Genomic DNA, 19,102 nt, shown 5'->3' on the forward strand with positions numbered 1-19,102 from the left:
TAGCTTCCTTGCTTCTCTCTCCTTCTCCTGGTAAAACTCAGCTGTTTCCCTATTCTGTGTCTGCAACTGAACAACTGAAGCTTGCTGAATGAAGTCTGCACCACTGCACAGATGGTTTTACTGGAATTACTCTCAAATAGGAACTTAACATCACCCAGGAAGTCTAGGCCCACTAAGCTTGCTTTCCTACTTTATGACTTCCACTAATGACTTCTTTCATAATTTCTCTCTCCCCAAATCTCTTTCCCTCTGTACTGATGACTTTAACTCTCAATTAATTGAGGAAATATCGCTGTATCTGTGCCTTTCTTTATCCCTTTCTCTTACTACTTCTCAAAGGCTAGATCTTCCGCCTGTGGTCTGGATCCCACCCTCTCCTGCCTCCAGGACTTCACTTCTTCTGTTATCACCTCTCTGGCATGATCTCTTTTTTTCCTATTAGTCTTTTTCCTCAACACACAAACAGGTTCTATTATCTTCCCAACTTAAAAACAAACTACACTTCATCCCACAATGCCCTCCAGCTACTGCTAGTTTCCACGTCCAAACTTAAGGAGCAGTCCCAGGGGCTTGCCCTTTCACCGCTTGCCCACCTCACCCTGGCATCTGCCTACTTCGACTGCTCATGGAAAGGTGACCAAAGAGTTCTTCAGCTCCAGGGGCTTTCCCACTTCTTCTGATTCTGGTTCTCAGCAGCAGTCAATAAAGTTAAGTGTTCCCTCCTTTTTGAAACTCTCACTTGTCTTGGACTTTAGGACCTTGCACTGGGCCTCCTACCCAGTGGGCCACAGTCACTCTCCAGGCTCAGTACTGGGGCTTCTCCTCTCCTCTCTGTGTTCTGTTCCTAAGCTGTTCACACAGTCTATGGCTATAAAAACTATCTGTAATCTATTTATAATGTCTATGCTGATAACTTCGAAATTTAGACCTCCAGTCTCCAAATCTCAGAGTAGCATATCCACTGCCCATGTGACATTTCCCTATATCCTCAAATTTAATATGAGCAAAAGAGAACTCTTGATTTTTTTTTTTTACTCCAAACTTGTGTCTCTCCTAGTTTTCCCCATTCAGTGAATCCAGTCTGCTGCTTAAGGCAGAAAATTGGGAGTAATCCTGTCTTCTCCCCTTCTCAAAAACCAGTTCAACATCAAACTGAATTTATCCATTCAGCTCTGTCTCCATGGCAACTACTCTATTGCAAACCACCATCACCTAGTTCCTTATGGTTTCCCTTAGTCCACTCTGCCCTCTTCCATGAAGAAGCTGGAAAAATCTTTTAGAAACATACATAAGATCATGTCATGTTTCAACAGCTTTCTACTGCAGTTGGAACAAAATCCAAATTCTTTTCTATAATCTACAAGGCTTGGCATGCTCCAGCCCCATCTATGTCTCTCCCTTCATCTCATGCCATTCTCTGCTTGATTTATTATGCACTAAGTACACCAGTCTTCTCTCAAAACCTCCTTCCTCTTCAGAAAGTTCTTACTTTGGTTCTTTGCCTCATTATCCTTCAGGTCTTAACTTAAATGTCACTCGTATAGAGAGGTCTTCCCTGACTACCCACTAGAAAGGGAGTTATATCCCTCCCGATCCCATTATTCTCTATAAAGGGGGCCTGTCTACTTTTTTCCTATAACACACCATTTTATAATTATTTATTTATAAGTTTTTTTACTTTTGAAAATTTTACGGTTTGATGCCAACCCCCATCCCACTGTACTGTAAGCTCTATGCCTCTTTTTTTACACTGATATTTAGCATCTAGCAAAATGCCTGAGTGCATATTAGATGCTCAATAAATACTCAATGAGTGAATGAATATAATGCACTTAAGTATTTCATTTATATAAAATAATTTCATGTTTTATCAATTTGGGGATTAGCTTTCTGAAAACACTAAAACATTTGGGATTTTTTTTTTTTTTTTTTTTTTTGGCTGTGCTGCGTGGCTTGTGGGATCTTAGTTCCCCGACCAGGGACTGAACCCAGGCCACTGCAGTGAAAGTGCTCTAAACACTGGACCACCAGGGAATTCCGGGATTTATTTTTTAAAGTGTACAAATTCATATTTCTCTGAAATATTCAGATGCCAGGTATAGTTAAAATTCAAATAATTTGTGTATTTTACTAGGTAGTTATATTTCTTTTGAGAATCATTCATAAAGTCCAATGTTGTTATAGATGACATACCTGCGGATCCCTTTTGGTGTTTCTCCAATTATGAAGGTGGTCTGGCCTGTTCGGTAGACATTTTTCTTCTTCTGGCTTACAGGGTGTGAAATGTAAAGGGGAAAGGAAATGCTGCCTTCACTTGGTTGTTGGCATTCCTTTGTATGTGTCGATGTATCTTCCTTCATTTTTTCCTTATATGTCTGAAAAAAGGATGAAAGCAAAAACTCTGAAAAAACAGTCATTTTTGGTCAAATAAGGAGACTGTCTTACTTTTTCCCAGTATTCTTTACAATTTAGTATATCATATTCTCCAAGTGATATCACTGTCAGATCTTGTTAGATCTTTAAAAAGATATTACTCGTAGCAGTAATGTGATGTTTCTCTTTTCATTGTTTAAGATATATGCTAAAGATATACCTTTCTTAAAGATACAATAAAAGAAATGGTAATATGATGTTTCTACTGTCAAGACTACGGGTATACTGATACACATGCTGGCATCCACTCTCCTAAACAAGGATAAAAATTAATGATTATATAAATAATGGCATAAAAATGGTATATTTAAAATTTTTAATTCAGCAATTTCTCTCAATATTATTAAGCAGACTTTCAGTTATTTAATCTTATATAAGTAGTCAAACTTTTAAGAAATAACAACCTTTATATAATAATGAAATACACTAGGTTTTGTAAATCCTACTTCAATCTCCAGTGGGTTGCAAGAATTACTTAGTGATTGTTAAGATGTTAACTAGAGGTGGTTGAAATTACAGATAGAATCATATTTATTTTACAGGCTAAGGGTGTCTTGCGTAACAAAAATTGTTAAAAATAGTGAGTCAAGAAAAAAATAATTTTAAACTGTATGGTTCCATTTTCCCTGACAAAATGGTAAGGTGAGTATGTGGAAAGTCCCCATCTTATTCCAAAAAGAGAAATACTGGATGCAATTTGACAACAACAACAAAATTATATTTGAGCTCAAAAGTAAGAAAGGAAAATCTCTAGATGCCAAAACCAAGTAACATAGTGGTAAGTGGGAGCTGAAGCTCAGCAGCCCCAGGGATAGGGTCCTAAGTTCTAGTCTGCAGGATTCCATGTGTAGAGGGAAAATGGAAATGATTTAACTCTCTGAATTAAAAAGCAAACAAACAAACAAAATAAAAACACAGCAGGAATTAAATGGATATCCAGTTTTCAAATTAAAGCTAGGAAAGCCCAAACTGGGGGCACAGGATAGAAACAGGCTCCCTTGTTATTCTAGATAGAATCACTGGTGAAAACATGGAATGTCCAGCCTGTGCCATTTGTGGAATCTGATTTTGTAGCACTTGCATTGTATGGAAAAATCTAAGCTAAAAACCAACATAAAAAACTGGCCCAGAACCAGTGAAAACCATAGATCTCAATGAGGAGTGAATACAAAAATATAACATAGGAACACTTTTTAAATCTAGAGAATGCTTGTGATTCCAATGCTGGGGGGAGGGGGAAAAGAGTTCAGGTAAAAATTATAAAGAACATACAAAGCCCACTGCCATGAAAGTGGACAGATACAACAAACGTGAGAATCCATATCTGAGGAATTATAGATAACAAAGCAATCTGAAAGAGACTTTAAATCATTAGCATATCCAGAAAGATAAAGGAAGAACTGGGTATTGTAAAATACCAGATCTGAGAAAGAACCAAATACAAATTCTAGAAAAGAAATATAGGTTTGAAAAAAAATAGACATAGAAACAAACTTAAAATATGGGTTAAGCAGCAGGCTACACAGCCTTACAATGATAGTTGATAAATTGGTAGAGTAAAATTACTCAGAATGTTAGGCAGAGAGAGAGAGAGAAAGAAAGAAAGAAAGAAAGAAAGAAAGAAAGAAAGAAAGGAGGGAAGGAGGGAATAAAGGAAAAAAGGAGGAAAGAAAGGAAGAAAGGAAGGAGGAAAGGAGGAAAGGAAGGAGGAAAGGAAGAAAGGAAGGAAGGAAGAAGAAAGAAAGAAAGGAGAGAAAGAAAGAAGGAAAGAAACAAAGAAAGGAAGGAAGACAGACAAGAAAGAAAGACAAGAAAGAAAAATTAAGAGACAGAAGACGGCAGAAAACATACCAACATTTCTAAAATATTAGAAGGAGATAACAGAAAATGGAAGAGATAATGTCAAAGAAGTAATAGCAGAGAATTGAAGAAGGCATGAATCCTCAAACTAAAAAAGGAGAGAGAATCTCTAGTGTGAAAAATGAAAATAAATCTGTACCTTGTTATATCACAGATAAAGAGAATATCTTAAAAACTACCAGAGAAAAATAAGCTATCCCACAAAGAAATAATAATCAAACTAAAGGCAGACTTCTCATTACCAGTACCACCATCACCACCACCAAGAGAAGATAATGAGAGTATCTTCAACATGCTGGGAGAAAAAAACCGTCAACCTAGAATTCTAAACCCAATTAAACTATCACTTAAGAAATCTGCAGGCATACAAATACTACAAAACACAGATTAGTAACTGTCAATTAGACAGTGATTTTTTCTTTTACAGGAGTTCAATGGGATTGAAGTGGCACATATCACTGAATGTCGGTAGGGAATGGCTTTCATTCCACAAATATTTACTAAGCACCTATTACATTCCTGCCACCATGCTATGCAGTTGAGAACAAAAATATTTACATATACAAAGAGGCCCCTACTCTTAAGGGGCTTAAAAAAGCTGAGCCCCCCCCTCCCTTTTTAGTTTTTTCCATTTTTAAAATAAATCATTTATCTCTTTAATTTATATTCAAGTTCATTTCATTGAAATAAACTGAACAAAAGACATAATTATATGTTCTTTAACAGCAAACCATTTCTAATGAAAAGAAATTGACTTCTTCAAAATCTAGTGTGACTCACGTGGACAAACACAAAATGCCAGGTTGCCATTTTGAACCAGGGCGTTGCTTCAGTCAGTAATGCTGAAAGTACTTTCCTCAAAGACATCATTTCTTAAATCTTAAAACATTATTAATAAAGAGAGGAAAATGCTGATCTTTAAAGATAAATTTGAAAGAGATTTGATGCATTTATTTTACATCACAAGAAAACAAGATGAATGTTAAAAGTTCCTAATAAAATAGCTCATAATCTTTGATGATTCCCAAGAAATAATTATCCATTATTATAAGGAGGGATGGGAATGTTTACATGGGGATAAAGGGAGTAAACCGAAAGAGAAGGAACTGGGCCAACCAAGAACACTCCCTCCTCATATACTGCAATTTCTGAAGCCATGGAGAAATCATGCCAGGCCATGGCAATTTTCAATTATTTACATGATTACTCTGGGTCTTTCTGACCCTGGCAGCATTACAACGCTCATATTTCGAACAGATACATTTTTTTCTTAAGTTGGTTTTACAAATTCTTCAGGGAAATTCAACTTTTCTATTCATAGCTATCAGACATGTGGATCTTTAATTTATGCCAAATATTATACACTTAAAAACCTGGGGCTTCCCTGGTGGCGCAGTTGTTGAGAATCTGCCTGCCAATGCAGGGGACACGGGTTCGAGCCCTGGTCTGGGAAGATTCCACATGCCGCGGAGCAACTGGGCCCGTGAGCCACAGCTACTGAGCCTGCACGTCTGGAGCCTGTGCTCCGCAACAAGAGAGGCCGCGATAGTGAGCGGTCCGCGCACCGCAATGAAGAGTGGCCCCCGCTCGCCGCAACTAGAGAAAGCCCTCGCACAGAAACGAAGACCCAACACAGCCAAAAATAAAAAAAAAAATAAAAAAAAAAACCTGATTATTTTAGATAATAATAAAAAGAGAAAAGCATTTTTTCTCTCACATTGGCTCAATATCCCATCTTTTACTTAAAAAAAAAATCTAGGTTCAGATTTCCATTTTAGTAGGGTAGTTTAACACTTACTGAAACAAGGCTGTGAAACAAAATTTTGTTTACTAATTATTTTAATACACATTTTGATGCCCTTGTTATAAAAGCTGGTTTCACTATTTATAGTAAAATAGTATCTTTTACAATAGCTGATATAAGGAAAATAGTGACAGTGCAGTTGCAATTGAAGGGACAGTTATAATTTATTATAAAGCAAAGTACAAGGCCTGGGGCCAAGATGAAAAGATTCCAGACCATGTGAAATTGGACGCAAACTCTTTCACTACCGCTTATGTCAAAGTTGGGAAGTCATATGACACTGAGGCAACACTATGAAGTAGCAATAGTAATGAAGGGTCAAGTAATGAAAAATTCAGTAAAAATGAGCTGGATTAGGAAATTAAAAGAGAACATTATCACTCCTTAATATTACGGTAGAGGGTGAGATTGCTTGCTCAAGAAAGCAAAATAAACCCACTCTTCTTTCCACCAGAGAACAGAATGGCCAACAACTGGAACACTATGTCTGTATCTGATAGGAAATTTTGAGATCATAACATGAAGAAAGTAGAAAGCCCAGTTTCTGTAAAAGCCCCTAATTGCTCCTAACTTTTTCCTAGAAAGTTTCTTCTAAATTATCCAAGATTTGCTTTGAGAAATTACTTCTATACTCCGTGATTCTGATGAAGGTTTCCTTCCTCTTAAGATTTATGGTTATAATGAAAAGGAGGGAATTATGAAGACAAGAACTTTGTACAGTATTTGTATAGTATAAATATGTCTGCTAATAAGTATTTTAGAAAGTTTGACACTGTTAAAGTTTAATTTATAACTTAGTAATTGCTATGTTCATGATTATCTTCATAAATTAGTGGATATTGTTAGGTATTTCTACTATGGTATTTTTATGAAAATAATCAAGTTCAACTTATGGAATCTTTATTAAAAATAAAACTTAGTAAGTATAAAGAGTGTAGTAATTATTTCTACATAATGTAAACATACAGTTAAAAGATCCATTTGATGATGAGATTAAATGAATGGAAATGTGAGGTTACTTAAGAAACTGAATTTATCAGAGAATATTGAAATAATAATCCTAATTTATGAGTGGTAATATGTCTTCCTCCTTTGGACATATATGTACTATGTGGAGCAGCCAGCTGAACGCTGAAAAAGTAGAAGAAAACCCACCCCCGTCAGAGTTAAACAGGTCTAAAAAGGTAAAAGATCGGCCATGGCTAATTATGTTAAGTCCTAATCTGATTTATATAATTAAAAATTTAAAACATAACATGTTATTGTCAGAAAAGTAAATATTTGTCATTAAAAATAAAATTCGGAATATAAAAAATTATTTAATTCAACAAAAACATTAAATATATATTATTTCTATAAATGGTAATTGTTTTAATATATTTTGGCCAAAATAGTCTCCTCACCTATCCACAATCAAATGTTTAATGTGGAAATGGCTCACTTCAAAGACTTCATGAATAACTGCTTTTTTAAAAATTGAAGTATAGTTCATTTACAATATATTAGTTTTAGGTGTACAACATAGTAATTCAATATTTTTATAGATTATACTCCATTATTATTAAATTATTACATTATTATAAAACAAAGGCTGTATTTCCCTATGCTGCATAGTAATATATCATCAACATCTGCTTTGACTTAATTTTGATAAAGTTATAAAATCATTATTCATTTTTTGAATGTCTCTAAAATATATTTAAAAATACATCATAAAATTACTATTTAAACATGTGTATACAGTCTGTAAAATAAAAGCTATAATTTTAAGTTGTAAAAGATATACATTAGGATTACAATAAATAGGAGGGCACTTTTGTAGGGAAAAATTTCTTCTTTTAGAGTAGCCAAAATGAATTTACACTAGACCTAGTCAACTGTACATAATCCTGTACAACTAATTTCTTACTGTAAACTTTTAGGTTTATATTGGTTCTAGAAGGAAAGTTTATCTTTAGATTAATAGTATGAGACATTCAAATGACCTTTGATAATAAATACTTTCTTTTTCCTTTGGACCCAAAGTGTACTGTCCGTATTTCAAGGCATTAGACCTAAGCCAAATAGCAATATTAATAGCAATAGCCAATTAAAATATTGAACCAGTAGTTATTTTTTTAAAGATATAACTGAAAAAAGATAAGGTATATATAGATTTTCAATATGAAAGAGTAAGAAAAAATAAAACTGACTCTTAAAAAGTTTGCAGATAACAAATTTTAATGTCAGTGCACTGAGAAAAGGAAAAAAGGGAATATTCCCCCTACCTCATGGCCATATGATTACATTAGCATTTTTCTTTTTTCTCTGCTACATATGAAATTTATCTTTATATAATAGAAAACTTCATTGGAATAGTGCACAGAATGTTTAAGGAAAAAAACTCTCTTTCTTTGAAGTAAAAAATAATTTTGGAGGCAAATTACTAAAGAACTATAGAGGGCACCTAGGTAGGAATAGCAAGGAAATGAGAAAAGTTGATAGGAATCAGTTTTTCCCATACTCACCCACCTGTGGGCAACAAATGGGGCAGGAAACATTACAATCCAGGAGACTGAGTTTCAAAAACAGCCATGAACAGCCTCTAGTTCCCATTTTGGCAGGAGAAACACTATCGCAATATCTACCATCTTTCTAAATCTCTTTGGGGCTAATTACGGGAGACACATCCATAGCTGGTACAGATAATGCTGATTCCTTTTCCTCTGCTCATCTGTATTCCCCACAAGTAGAGGAAGCTTGGAGGGGGGACAATGTACAATGAAGAACAGCCTGAAAGAATGGGTAGCCTGTCTATGATAGGCTACCATGATGTAGTGAAATCTTTATTAAGCAATTTTGGAATGGATCTGTCTGCTGAGCCGGTTTCTCCAGAAAACACCTTACAGAGGATATACCAGAACAATGAGCAATGTATATTTAACAGCCACATTCACTGTTTTTTCCATAACTGGATGATCAGCCTTGATGAGTCACTGAGAAAACTGGAGACCGGGGAGGAGATTTTCAAAGGCAATGGAAGGTCCCAATGGCTCTGACTTGTTGAGAAGCCTGAGTTTAGATTCTAAGATCACCAGAGGATCTGCCCATCACAGGAAAGCTCTTTGGTTTACACCTTGCTCCTGAGAATAGCACAGAGCTTCACAAGCCAGTCTATGGTCACGGCCACAAGTGGGCACACCGTGTAGCCAAAGCCCCTCACACTGGCCTGATCACACCAACTTTGCCAGAAAGACTAAAAAACATCAAGTGCTCTTTCATTTTTTTTCTTCATTAAACCTTAAATAGTTAAGTCTGAGAGGCAGCAATGCTTTTGTTTACACATCTGTTCAAACAAAAGATTAAAAAGAAATCTCTCTTTGGGTAAGGGCCAAACCCCATAAACACATAAAAAGTCATAAACTTGCTTGTCTTTGCAAAGCAGGGAATCAGGAGTACCATAAAAACATACAGCACATGTAAATAAATTCATTCAAATGGCATCTGAGAGTCTAAAAGGACAAAGACCTTTAAGTATCTTTGCACAAGTGTGAAAAACCCCTTATCTTTGAAGTAATCATTCAAGATTTCTGCCTGGAGGTAGGAAATATTACTGTAAATGCAGTTTTCCAACATTCAACAAAAACTTAAGGCAAGTATGAGGTACCCCTGAATTGTCTTCACTCAGCCTCTGGAGAAAAGCCAGCTGGTTAGAGGACCCACCACGAATATACGCTGAAGTATAATTTTCTGCATATGTTTAAAAATGTCATTCAAGTCTGAAAAAACAAACACTTAGATTCAAACCTAAAACATTTTTTTTTTTTTGGTGGTGAAGGGAGATTAAAGTTTGTAATTATGGTTCTCTTTTCCTCCTGGAAGGAGTAACCGTTACAATTCAGTTTTTTATATATAGAGATATATATTTTCTTTTTTGATAGTACTTTGCTTGCTGAGTGAGCCACAAAAGGACAACTTTATATTGGCTTCCCTGAGCCTAGCTTCCTTTTTTTGTGCACAGCAGTCCATTTCTCATTGTACAAGAAACTCATCTATCTAAAGGAACGAAGTGATAGCCTCGGGACTGCAGGTGAATACTGTGGGGCACACACGACAAACAGAAATACAAAAGCCCTATCTCCTTGGGATCTGGGAACATGAAGGCAGTGCCACAGCAGTCAACCTGGGGGAAAAAGGCAGGTGAGATGGTGGCAACTACCTTTAAAAAAGCCTGCAGACCAGCAACAGGGAGTGTTGGCTAATATTCCCTCAGTCCTTCATGGGAGGGTGGTCAGGGAGTAAATTCCCCTTAATACCTCCTACAGACAAAGGCAAGGCCTTTTGGGGTAGCTGTCTGAGCACTGGACTCAGCACCACAAGCCCTGGTATCTACTAGTCTTTTTAGGATCTCCAGTAAATAGTAATGAATAGGTCCTTGGCATCTTGGGCCCTGACTCAATTTTAAATCTTTACATATATTATTTATATTACTGTAAAAATGTCTCTAAACACTACTTGAAGGTCCTATACTAAATAATACCTGTCAGTGAAAAGATCACGGAAGGGTGGTGCTGATGGAAAAATTTTAATTAAAGTCTTTCTTGGAAGGCACCCGCCCCTGCTTGCCTTTCCAGTGGCTGGCACTTCCACGGGGAGCTTAGGCTCTCACTTCCTTCCTCCAGGCCTCCAGCTGGGGTAAGTGTAGGTTTCTATGCAGGCTGATTCAGTGACAAGGCCATCGATGGCTCTCCAGTGTCTAGGCAAGAACATTTCAAGCACCCTGCCACAAATGACACCAGGACACTGTAACTAGTTGTGAAGTTGGATGCAGATTATTGTTAATAATAAAGTACTGAAATCTGTGAATAATTCTTTTTAGTAAATTAGAGTGGATTTCCTATAACCACATACTCTCTCCTATTCTGATATGCTTTCTTGAGTCATGTAGAAGACAAAGTAAAGCTTTCCCACAGAGAAAGGCCAACTGAAAGTATGTTCCACTAGAACTGAATTTAATGATCAAGTGACCCCTTCTTATGGTCTAAAATGGCAGTTCTGAAACTTTTTGGTCTTAGGATACCTTTACACTTTAAAAATTATTGAGGACGCCAAAGAGATTTTGTTTATGTAGGTTATATCTATTGAAAGTTTAAAATAATTAAATAACTCTTTACCAGCAAAAAAGTTTATATTTTCCAAGGCAAACAAACAAAAAATTAGCCAGAAGAGTGGCTACATATTACATTTTTGCAAATGTCTTTAATAGCTGGCTTAATAAAAGACAGCTGGAGTCTCATATCTTCTTCTGCATTCAGTCTGCTGCAACAATGCTGTTTTAGTTGGAGTGTATGAAGAAAATCAGCCTCATACAGATATGTAGTTGAAAAAGGGCAGAATATTTTCATAGCCTTTTCAGGTAATTGTAGATATTCTTTTTTGATACTTTATCAAAATTCAATTAAGGTTAGTTTCATGTAATATTTGAAACCATATCAGTGAACTTTTTATATTGTTAAAATTAAAATTCATTGGTATATTTTGTACTTTGGCTGAATTTTTTCCCCATGCATGATTTTGTAGTATCATTCACTGGTCATTTGGAAAATATTAAGTCAGTTATGCAGATCTTCAAAATGTTGACACATTCAATTATACAACATTGGAAAACCATATTTGTTGTTATTACCACCTATGCATCAGAAAAAATCTTTTTAAATATTGGGAAGTGGTCATGGTCACAGTGGCAGACACAAGTTTTTCAATATTTTAATTTTCACTTGAAAGCTTGAATTTTATCACTGGCAACAAGTACTGTCTGTTGTCTTCCTTGAAGTGACAGAAAGTATCTACCAAATACACAAGTCTAAATAACCATAGTTTGTCAGTCATTCTTTCAAGTATTGATACAAATTGTGTTCCATAAAAAAAAGTGGCTAGTTTAGTCTGCAGTTCAATTATACAAGTGCTTCTGTACACTTCCTATTTCATCAAACAGAATATTAAAAAGATGAGTACCAAAGGGTTGAGATTTAAGAAAATTAGTAATTTTTATTGATTCATCAAGGATATTCTTTTTTTTTTTTTTAAGAATCAATTTTATTTATTTATTTTTTGGTTGTGTTGGGTCTTTGTTGCTGCACACAGGCTTTCTCTAATTGCGTCCGGCGGGGGCTACTCTTCGTTGCGGTGCGTGGACTTCTCATTGTGGTGGCTTCTTGTGTTGTGGAGCATGGGCTCTAGGCATGTGGGCTTCAGTAGTTGCAGCACGTGGGCTCAGTAGTTGTGGCATGCGGGCTGTAGAGCACAGGCTCAATAATTGTGGCGCACGGGCTTAGTTGCTCTGTGGCATGTGGGATCTTCCTGGACCAGGGATTGAACCAGTGTCCTCAGCATTGGCAAGTGGATTCTTAACCACTGCGCCACCAGGGAAGTCCCCATCAAGGATATTCTTAAGAGAAACTAAAAGTAGTTTTCCTTTCCTGAAAGTATGCGGTGGTAAATACTAGTGGCCCAAATAATTTTTATGAACAAAGTGAGAAGTTCTTTCTCTTAAAGTATTCATTATTTCATCTGGCCACAGCAACGGGATAGCCTTAAATACTGAATAAAAGTATGATATGGCTTTCTAATTCCATTTTGAAGCAGTTAATGCTAAATAGTCATGAAAGTTGTTTATAGATCAATTGAAATTTGATTCCGATAATAACTTGGTTACAAAATGACTGACACCTTTAAATAAAACATCAACCTACCAACAATTTTGTCGTAAATGCTGTGAGAGCTGACTCTGGTTATGTTAAAAGGGATTATATCTTCATCAGGAAATTTGCAAAAATATCACAACTTCCATCTTAGATCAAGGATCATAGTTCAAACATATTTATCCTGCCTAAAGCTAATCTACTACAAAAGAATTCATGCTTATGCTAATAAATTAGAATAATTCTCCACATTTCTCTGTATAGAATCTCTTTAGTATATACTAGAAATTCAATTAAAATCGGTAAGTTCTAATTGAGTATCTATGTAGCAGGTACTTTTTTAGGTCCTGGGAATAAAAGGTAGAGTAAGATTCACTTCCTAATGCAAAAGAATTTCACAGTCTAACCAGGAATACAGTGCCAGACACTGTGGATGGCCTACTAACAGCCACTGCCTCCCTCTTTGTTGTCTGAACAAAATTGAGGTTCTCTTAGAAATGTGCTCAGGGAAGGTAGATTGCCCTCTCAGTTCTTAGGGGATAAACAAATTAGTCAAGCCAATTATGTTCTGCCAGAAAGATTTTCCTCCCCAATAAAAGGAGAGATACAGGAAGAGAACCACGCCTTCCTGTCTTCGGATACATTTGTAAGAGGAAATAAGTTCTTGAGATGCAGTAGTCATCTTGTAACATAAGGCAAAAGGCCTCATGGAACTAAAACTGAACTTACTGAGGATAGTGGGGCAGAAAATGAGAGAGCCTGAATTCTTATGATGTCATTGGACTGTAGTAATACACCTGGAAATACCTCCCTCCAGCCTTGCTGTTATGTAAATTAGTTCAACAGCCTATTGTATAAGCCATTTTCAGATGGTTATTCTATTCCTTGCAGCTGAAAGCATCCTGTAGATACTTACTTATAAAGTATCACATAATACAATGTGATAAGTGCTATAGCAGACATACATGCACACACAAACACACACACACAAATAAGTAAAGATGAATTTGAGGAAAACATTTATACTGCTTTGGAGAAGACAGGGGACAACTGTCACTGATGATACAAGGAGTAGGAGTTCAACAGGCAGACACAGGTGAAATGGAATTTTAAACAAAAGAACCACAAGAGCAAAGACATGGAAGAGTAAAAGTCCACAGTGTGCTTGGAGACTGATTTATAAACTGAAGGCTGACTAGGAAGAGCCTGATCATCTTTCTATCCCCAGAGTCTAGCACAGTGCCTGGCACATAGTGTCAATAATTCTGAATGAGTATCTCAGAATGAGACTGGAAAAGGAGACTAGCACCAAATTGAGATAGGCCTCATGTGCTATGGAAAAGAAACACAGTTAAGATATTTTATAGAACTTTGGAAGAGAGAAAATTATGCCCCAAAGTGACTGTTCAGATTTGTTACTGCTAGATGAGGAAAGCTTACAAAGTCATGCATGGGTAGGGGTATCTTTCTGACACCATTCTCCATGTTCTCACTTCTCGAGTGGGTGTCTTATACCAGCACTATGGTCAAGAGATGACAGATAATGAGTGAAGATGAAGAATACCAGCATTTATGCTGCTCTAAAATAACTAACATCTTTACATTATCTGCCAGTATATCTCCTTTAACATTAACTTGTGGAGCTAAGAGTTAAGGAGCCTTTACTCATAGTGAAAATGGTTGTGGGGATCTGCCTTATGTAGTACTTTCTTGCAGGAATTACCAGTAACAAATATTTTCTGAACTTCTACTCTGTGCTGCCTGTTGCTAATTGGTGATGCTTACGGACATATATGTCATGGTCCTGATCCTTAAGCAGCTTGTAACATACATGAGAAGAGAGCAAACGTTAATACGGTGTCTGTCATGTCTACAGTGATGACTGGCACAGAGAATGGGTGTGAAAGGAGCTTGGAATAGAGTGATCTCCGAGGACTGAGGCTTCATGTAAGAAGTGAAACTTGAGTGGAGGATCAGCCAGTAGATGATTTACTTGGAGGTGCAGATTGAGTAAATTTATCGAAGACCATGAATGCCAGGCAAGCCTGAGAATACTTCTAATTCAGATAAGGAGGGATTGTTTCCCTTGGCTAATTAAATATATTCAGTAGTAGCTCTGAACAATGGCAGGTCATTGCCAGAGGATTTTCAGGAAAACTATGAAAGTTGTTAATGGAAAAGATAGTTTAAGCCATTTAATTTTCAGAAGATAGTGATGGGGTTCATTATGCGCTGACGACAACTTGAAAACCTAAATTATTCAAAAACTATCAATTTTGTACGAGACACTACTTTAGGTCTCCAGAATTATCAAATGGGAATCTGAGATATATTGTGCTATTTTTTGAAGTCCAGAGTTTATAGAAAAGAAGAAAAAGATGTATACTTACATAACTATGATAAAAATGTGGAAGTCATATGTTAGAATAACAGGCCACATAAAGTACTATTGGGAGAAGCAGAAAGAGTGTAAGGAGAAGGACAGCTTACTTCCATCTTAGGTTGGAATTGGGGCAGGCTTTGTGAAAGAGTGACACATCTGAGGTAGATGCTGAAAGGAAGAGAGGTTTGGAGATTTGGGAGGTTAGAAAAACTAAGGCTGAAGGTTATTTGTGGTAGAGAAAAAGCATAAGTAAAGAGAAAAAAGTAAAAAAAATTATGTCTTTGCCAAAATATCTTTGGCAGAGTAGATATTGCAAACAGTCTTACTATATTTCTTGAGTACAGATAGTTTTAACTATCTAAAAAAATATTTTTTAAAGAGAAAGATGCATTCAGTCCACCTGAATTTTTTGTTTAACTGCTAAAGTGACGGTAATTCTTCACAGGCAAGTTATCTTGGAAAACTAGACTGATTTGTCATATTGGAAAAGCAAAATGGAATTAAAAAAAAAAGTAAAAACCTTCAAAGCAAACTAGAAACCAAAGGAACTGAGGGAAAAGCACAAGAGAAGACAGAAAGATTGAAAGACTACAGGGATTTAAGCTGACTGCCACTGTTGAGCCTGAGGGAAGTCACGTACCCTCTGATTTAAAAAAAAAATCAGTAAAATATTATGTTTGCATTAGTCTCCAAGAATCCTGCACATTATGACCTTATAATTTTGCTTTATTCGTCCTATAAAATTCAGAATTCATATGTATACAGGCAGGATTCTCAGATGACAAGGCAATAGGTGCTTCCATTAAGTGGCCATGTCCAATTGATACCATGGTTTTCAATAGAGGGATAAAATATAATTTGAAAAGGGCTGTTAAGTGCTTAACATTCTCTAAGTCGCTAGGTGGAGTCAATCAGAGTTCAATGAGGCCTTATATCTTTAAGCTTTTATATTGTTACTTAGAAGGCATTATTTGAAGAAATAGTATTTTTAAGCTATTTATAATCTTTCAACTATTCTAAATGGAGAAACTGTTCAAAGAAGCCGTATCAATCGTCTATGCAATTGGAACAATGACCAGCTAGGAGAAGAGTTAGAATCAAGCTACTTCCTAATAAGCAAAGAATATTTTTGTCAGTCTAGGCCATGGTCAAATTAGTTTTTTATAAGTGCTGTCAAATACAATTTTTTTTCTATAGTATTCTTTATGATAAATCAGGCATAGTTCAAGGTGGGCCCTTCATCTATAAAATTTGAGGACTGGACTAGATATCTTTTATGGTATTCTAACATATTCTATTATTGGTGCTATTAACAACAAAAAGAATAACAGGTCATTGCAGAGAATAATAGAAAGAGTTTCACTCATCACCCCTACTAATAAGCAATAATCATAATTACAATAATAAAAATTTATGCCTTTCTTGCAAGGAGTTGAATGTGTTTTGTACACATCAGCTCATTAGTGGCATTATTAATCCTGGTAACGTCACTGTGAGGAAGGATGCCACAGCTTCTCATCACCACCAGCTAGGAGGGGAATAGGTATAGGTGCTTATAGTTAATACCAGATTCTCATTCCTCTAATGAGGTAACAGGTGTTCCTCACAAATGACACACTATCTCTCTGAATCAATCCTAGTTCTAAGGATAGAAACACAACAGCCTTTTTCATGCTAGCACTGGTCACGTAATTTCATACATATACACACACAACTTAAAAAATCCAATCTCTACTAAAATCACTTGAAAGAATAACTTTCTGATACAAACACCATAAAATTAACATCTAGCTATAGAAAGAAAAATCATAAGACCAGGAAAAATCCCACCCAGTAAGAGTTAATTCCTCTACATGCTGAAACCAGAAACCTTACTTACTGGACTACTTCATAAACCAGTCATTTGTGAACAATTACTTTAAACCATCATGCCATTCACTATCCTGAAAACTAGGCTAATGGAATGCTATATCTCCCCAAAGTCTGCTCATTGTAAACAGTCCATCCCTCCTTGCTGACTCCAAAAGCTGTATAAACATACTGCAACTAAATCCACCATAGCTCATAGAAATCCTTTCTTTAAGTAATCTACAAAATGCCAATTTAATACAAATACAAGAAAGAGAAGTTCTAAGACAACATTTTGTATTTACAGTATTCTGAACAGTGCTTAAACCTGCACTGGTTATATAAAAGGCACTCTCTCCCCCATGCCACCCCCGCCTCCAGGCTGTCGGCATGCTTAGTTCTCTCATTTACACCACACTGCAATAACATAAAGAACGGTTTACTATTAATCCAGGTTTTACTACAAAGCAACCCGTTATTTCTCTGTCAAACACTGGCAAGAGTGCCAAATGTCTGTCATCCAATTCAGGGGATTAAGTCTTCTTTTATAGTCTGATACTTGTACCAATTTATAAAAATACAGATATAGTTTCTTCAAGTTGGTCACAGTCTATATTTTGGCTTGGATTCAGGCAGCAGAGGTTGACTATGACAGCTGGCAGGAAACTGAGGGGAGAATACATCCTCCCCCTTTCAGTCACCACGTCTCAGTTGCCATAGTGATTAATCCTTAATCAAATGCTGTCTTTGTACAATTCTTTTTCAGAAAACTTTAAGTAAACTTAAGTTGAAAACATGCAGTTGATTGAAAAAATGAGGTACCATATCACACACAGGTATAGCTAAGTTTTATGACATACTTCCATATATTAAAAGAATAAATTAACTGTAATGAAGTTCCTTCCAATGCTTAGAACATTTCTTTTTGGTCTAAGCTTAAACCTAAATCACACAGGTTTTCCCCCTTGTTATCAGACATCTTGTCTTTTAAAATAAGCTGTCTTCAGAAATGGTTCTAAAATATCCAAGTACAATTGAAGGCAAAGCAAGTTCTAATTTTATATAGTTTGTATTGCTAAATTAAAAAGGTATAATTAGAAATTTATTTTAGGAGATAGGTTTTAATTCAAGACATTTATCAAATATGTTCAAATAAGTAGAAATTATTTTATAAAAGTATAAACTGTAAGAAACCAAAGGAAATATGGAGAAGATAGTATATTCTAGAACTTTTCTTAATATATGGGTGAATTCCATCTGATTCATAGCTTTTGTCATTCTGGTTACCAATAATTACATCAAAGGACTGAGAAACTCTGAAAGACCATAGTATGTTATCTATAATTGTAGTGTACATTACTTCTCTTTTGTAAGTTTTCCATTTAGTATATTCCTTTGCAATTTAGTTAAAAGCTCTTACTTAGACTCAATTACAGTATTCCTTGGAAAGTGAAATACTTGCATATTGTGCCCACTGTTAATCTTGTGTTGCCTTCATACAAATAAATAGGGCTTGTTTTGTTTTCTTAGGAATTGAGGCAACACATCTGCATCTGGCTGCAGACACACAGACACACACAGAGACCACACACAGGCATACACACATACAAACACAAAATCTTTTCAAACACAAAGGTCTCTAATAAAACTTTGGTGACAGACATGAAGCACTCAAAAGAATTCTCAGTAATCAAAAAGATTCTGGATGTGAGCCCCAGATGAAAGATACTGTACTGTAGCTGGGAGGTCTAGGGATTTTTGGAGATTTCAGAAGAAGAGGGTTGTCGATATTTCTAACACTATGGCTGAGACTTTCTGCCTTCATCTTGCTTCATTTACCTTCACCTTAGTTTATTCTCTTTTCTTCCCGTAACGGTTTAAAAGTTTTCCCAAAACTGCAAATCCATTATTGCCAGCCACCACCACAGGGAGAGCTGCAAAACCTCTCAGTGAGTGACATATATATATCTAACCAAAGATGATGGTGTGGTTCAATGATTTACTCATTAAAGGTGTTGAAATAAATACTATCGACCAGATATGATGAAATCAGTGATTGTGATCATTTTTTTCCTTAGAAATTCTGTGAATGGC

The 19,102-nt window shown here is 35.9% G+C and overlaps 1 protein-coding gene across 6 annotated transcripts in view; it reads right to left on the minus strand.

Annotated features, from left to right (window-relative positions):
• ERCC6L2 (ERCC excision repair 6 like 2) overlaps positions 1-19,102 on the minus strand; it is a 202,292-nt gene that overhangs the window by 51,303 nt on the left and 131,887 nt on the right. For 5 of the 6 annotated variants that reach the window (XM_059924459.1, XM_059924458.1, XM_059924456.1 and 2 more), the window contains exon 18: positions 2,194-2,375. In XM_059924459.1, the coding sequence (XP_059780442.1) occupies positions 2,194-2,375 (182 nt within the window). Of the gene's footprint in view, positions 1-2,193; positions 2,376-10,781; positions 10,857-19,102 lie in introns of those variants that run through there. The other variant, XM_059924461.1, reaches the window with a different exon arrangement.

The sequence above is a fragment of the Balaenoptera ricei genome, chromosome 6 (genome assembly GCF_028023285.1).
Source record: "Balaenoptera ricei isolate mBalRic1 chromosome 6, mBalRic1.hap2, whole genome shotgun sequence".
NCBI lineage: Eukaryota > Metazoa > Chordata > Mammalia > Artiodactyla > Balaenopteridae > Balaenoptera > Balaenoptera ricei.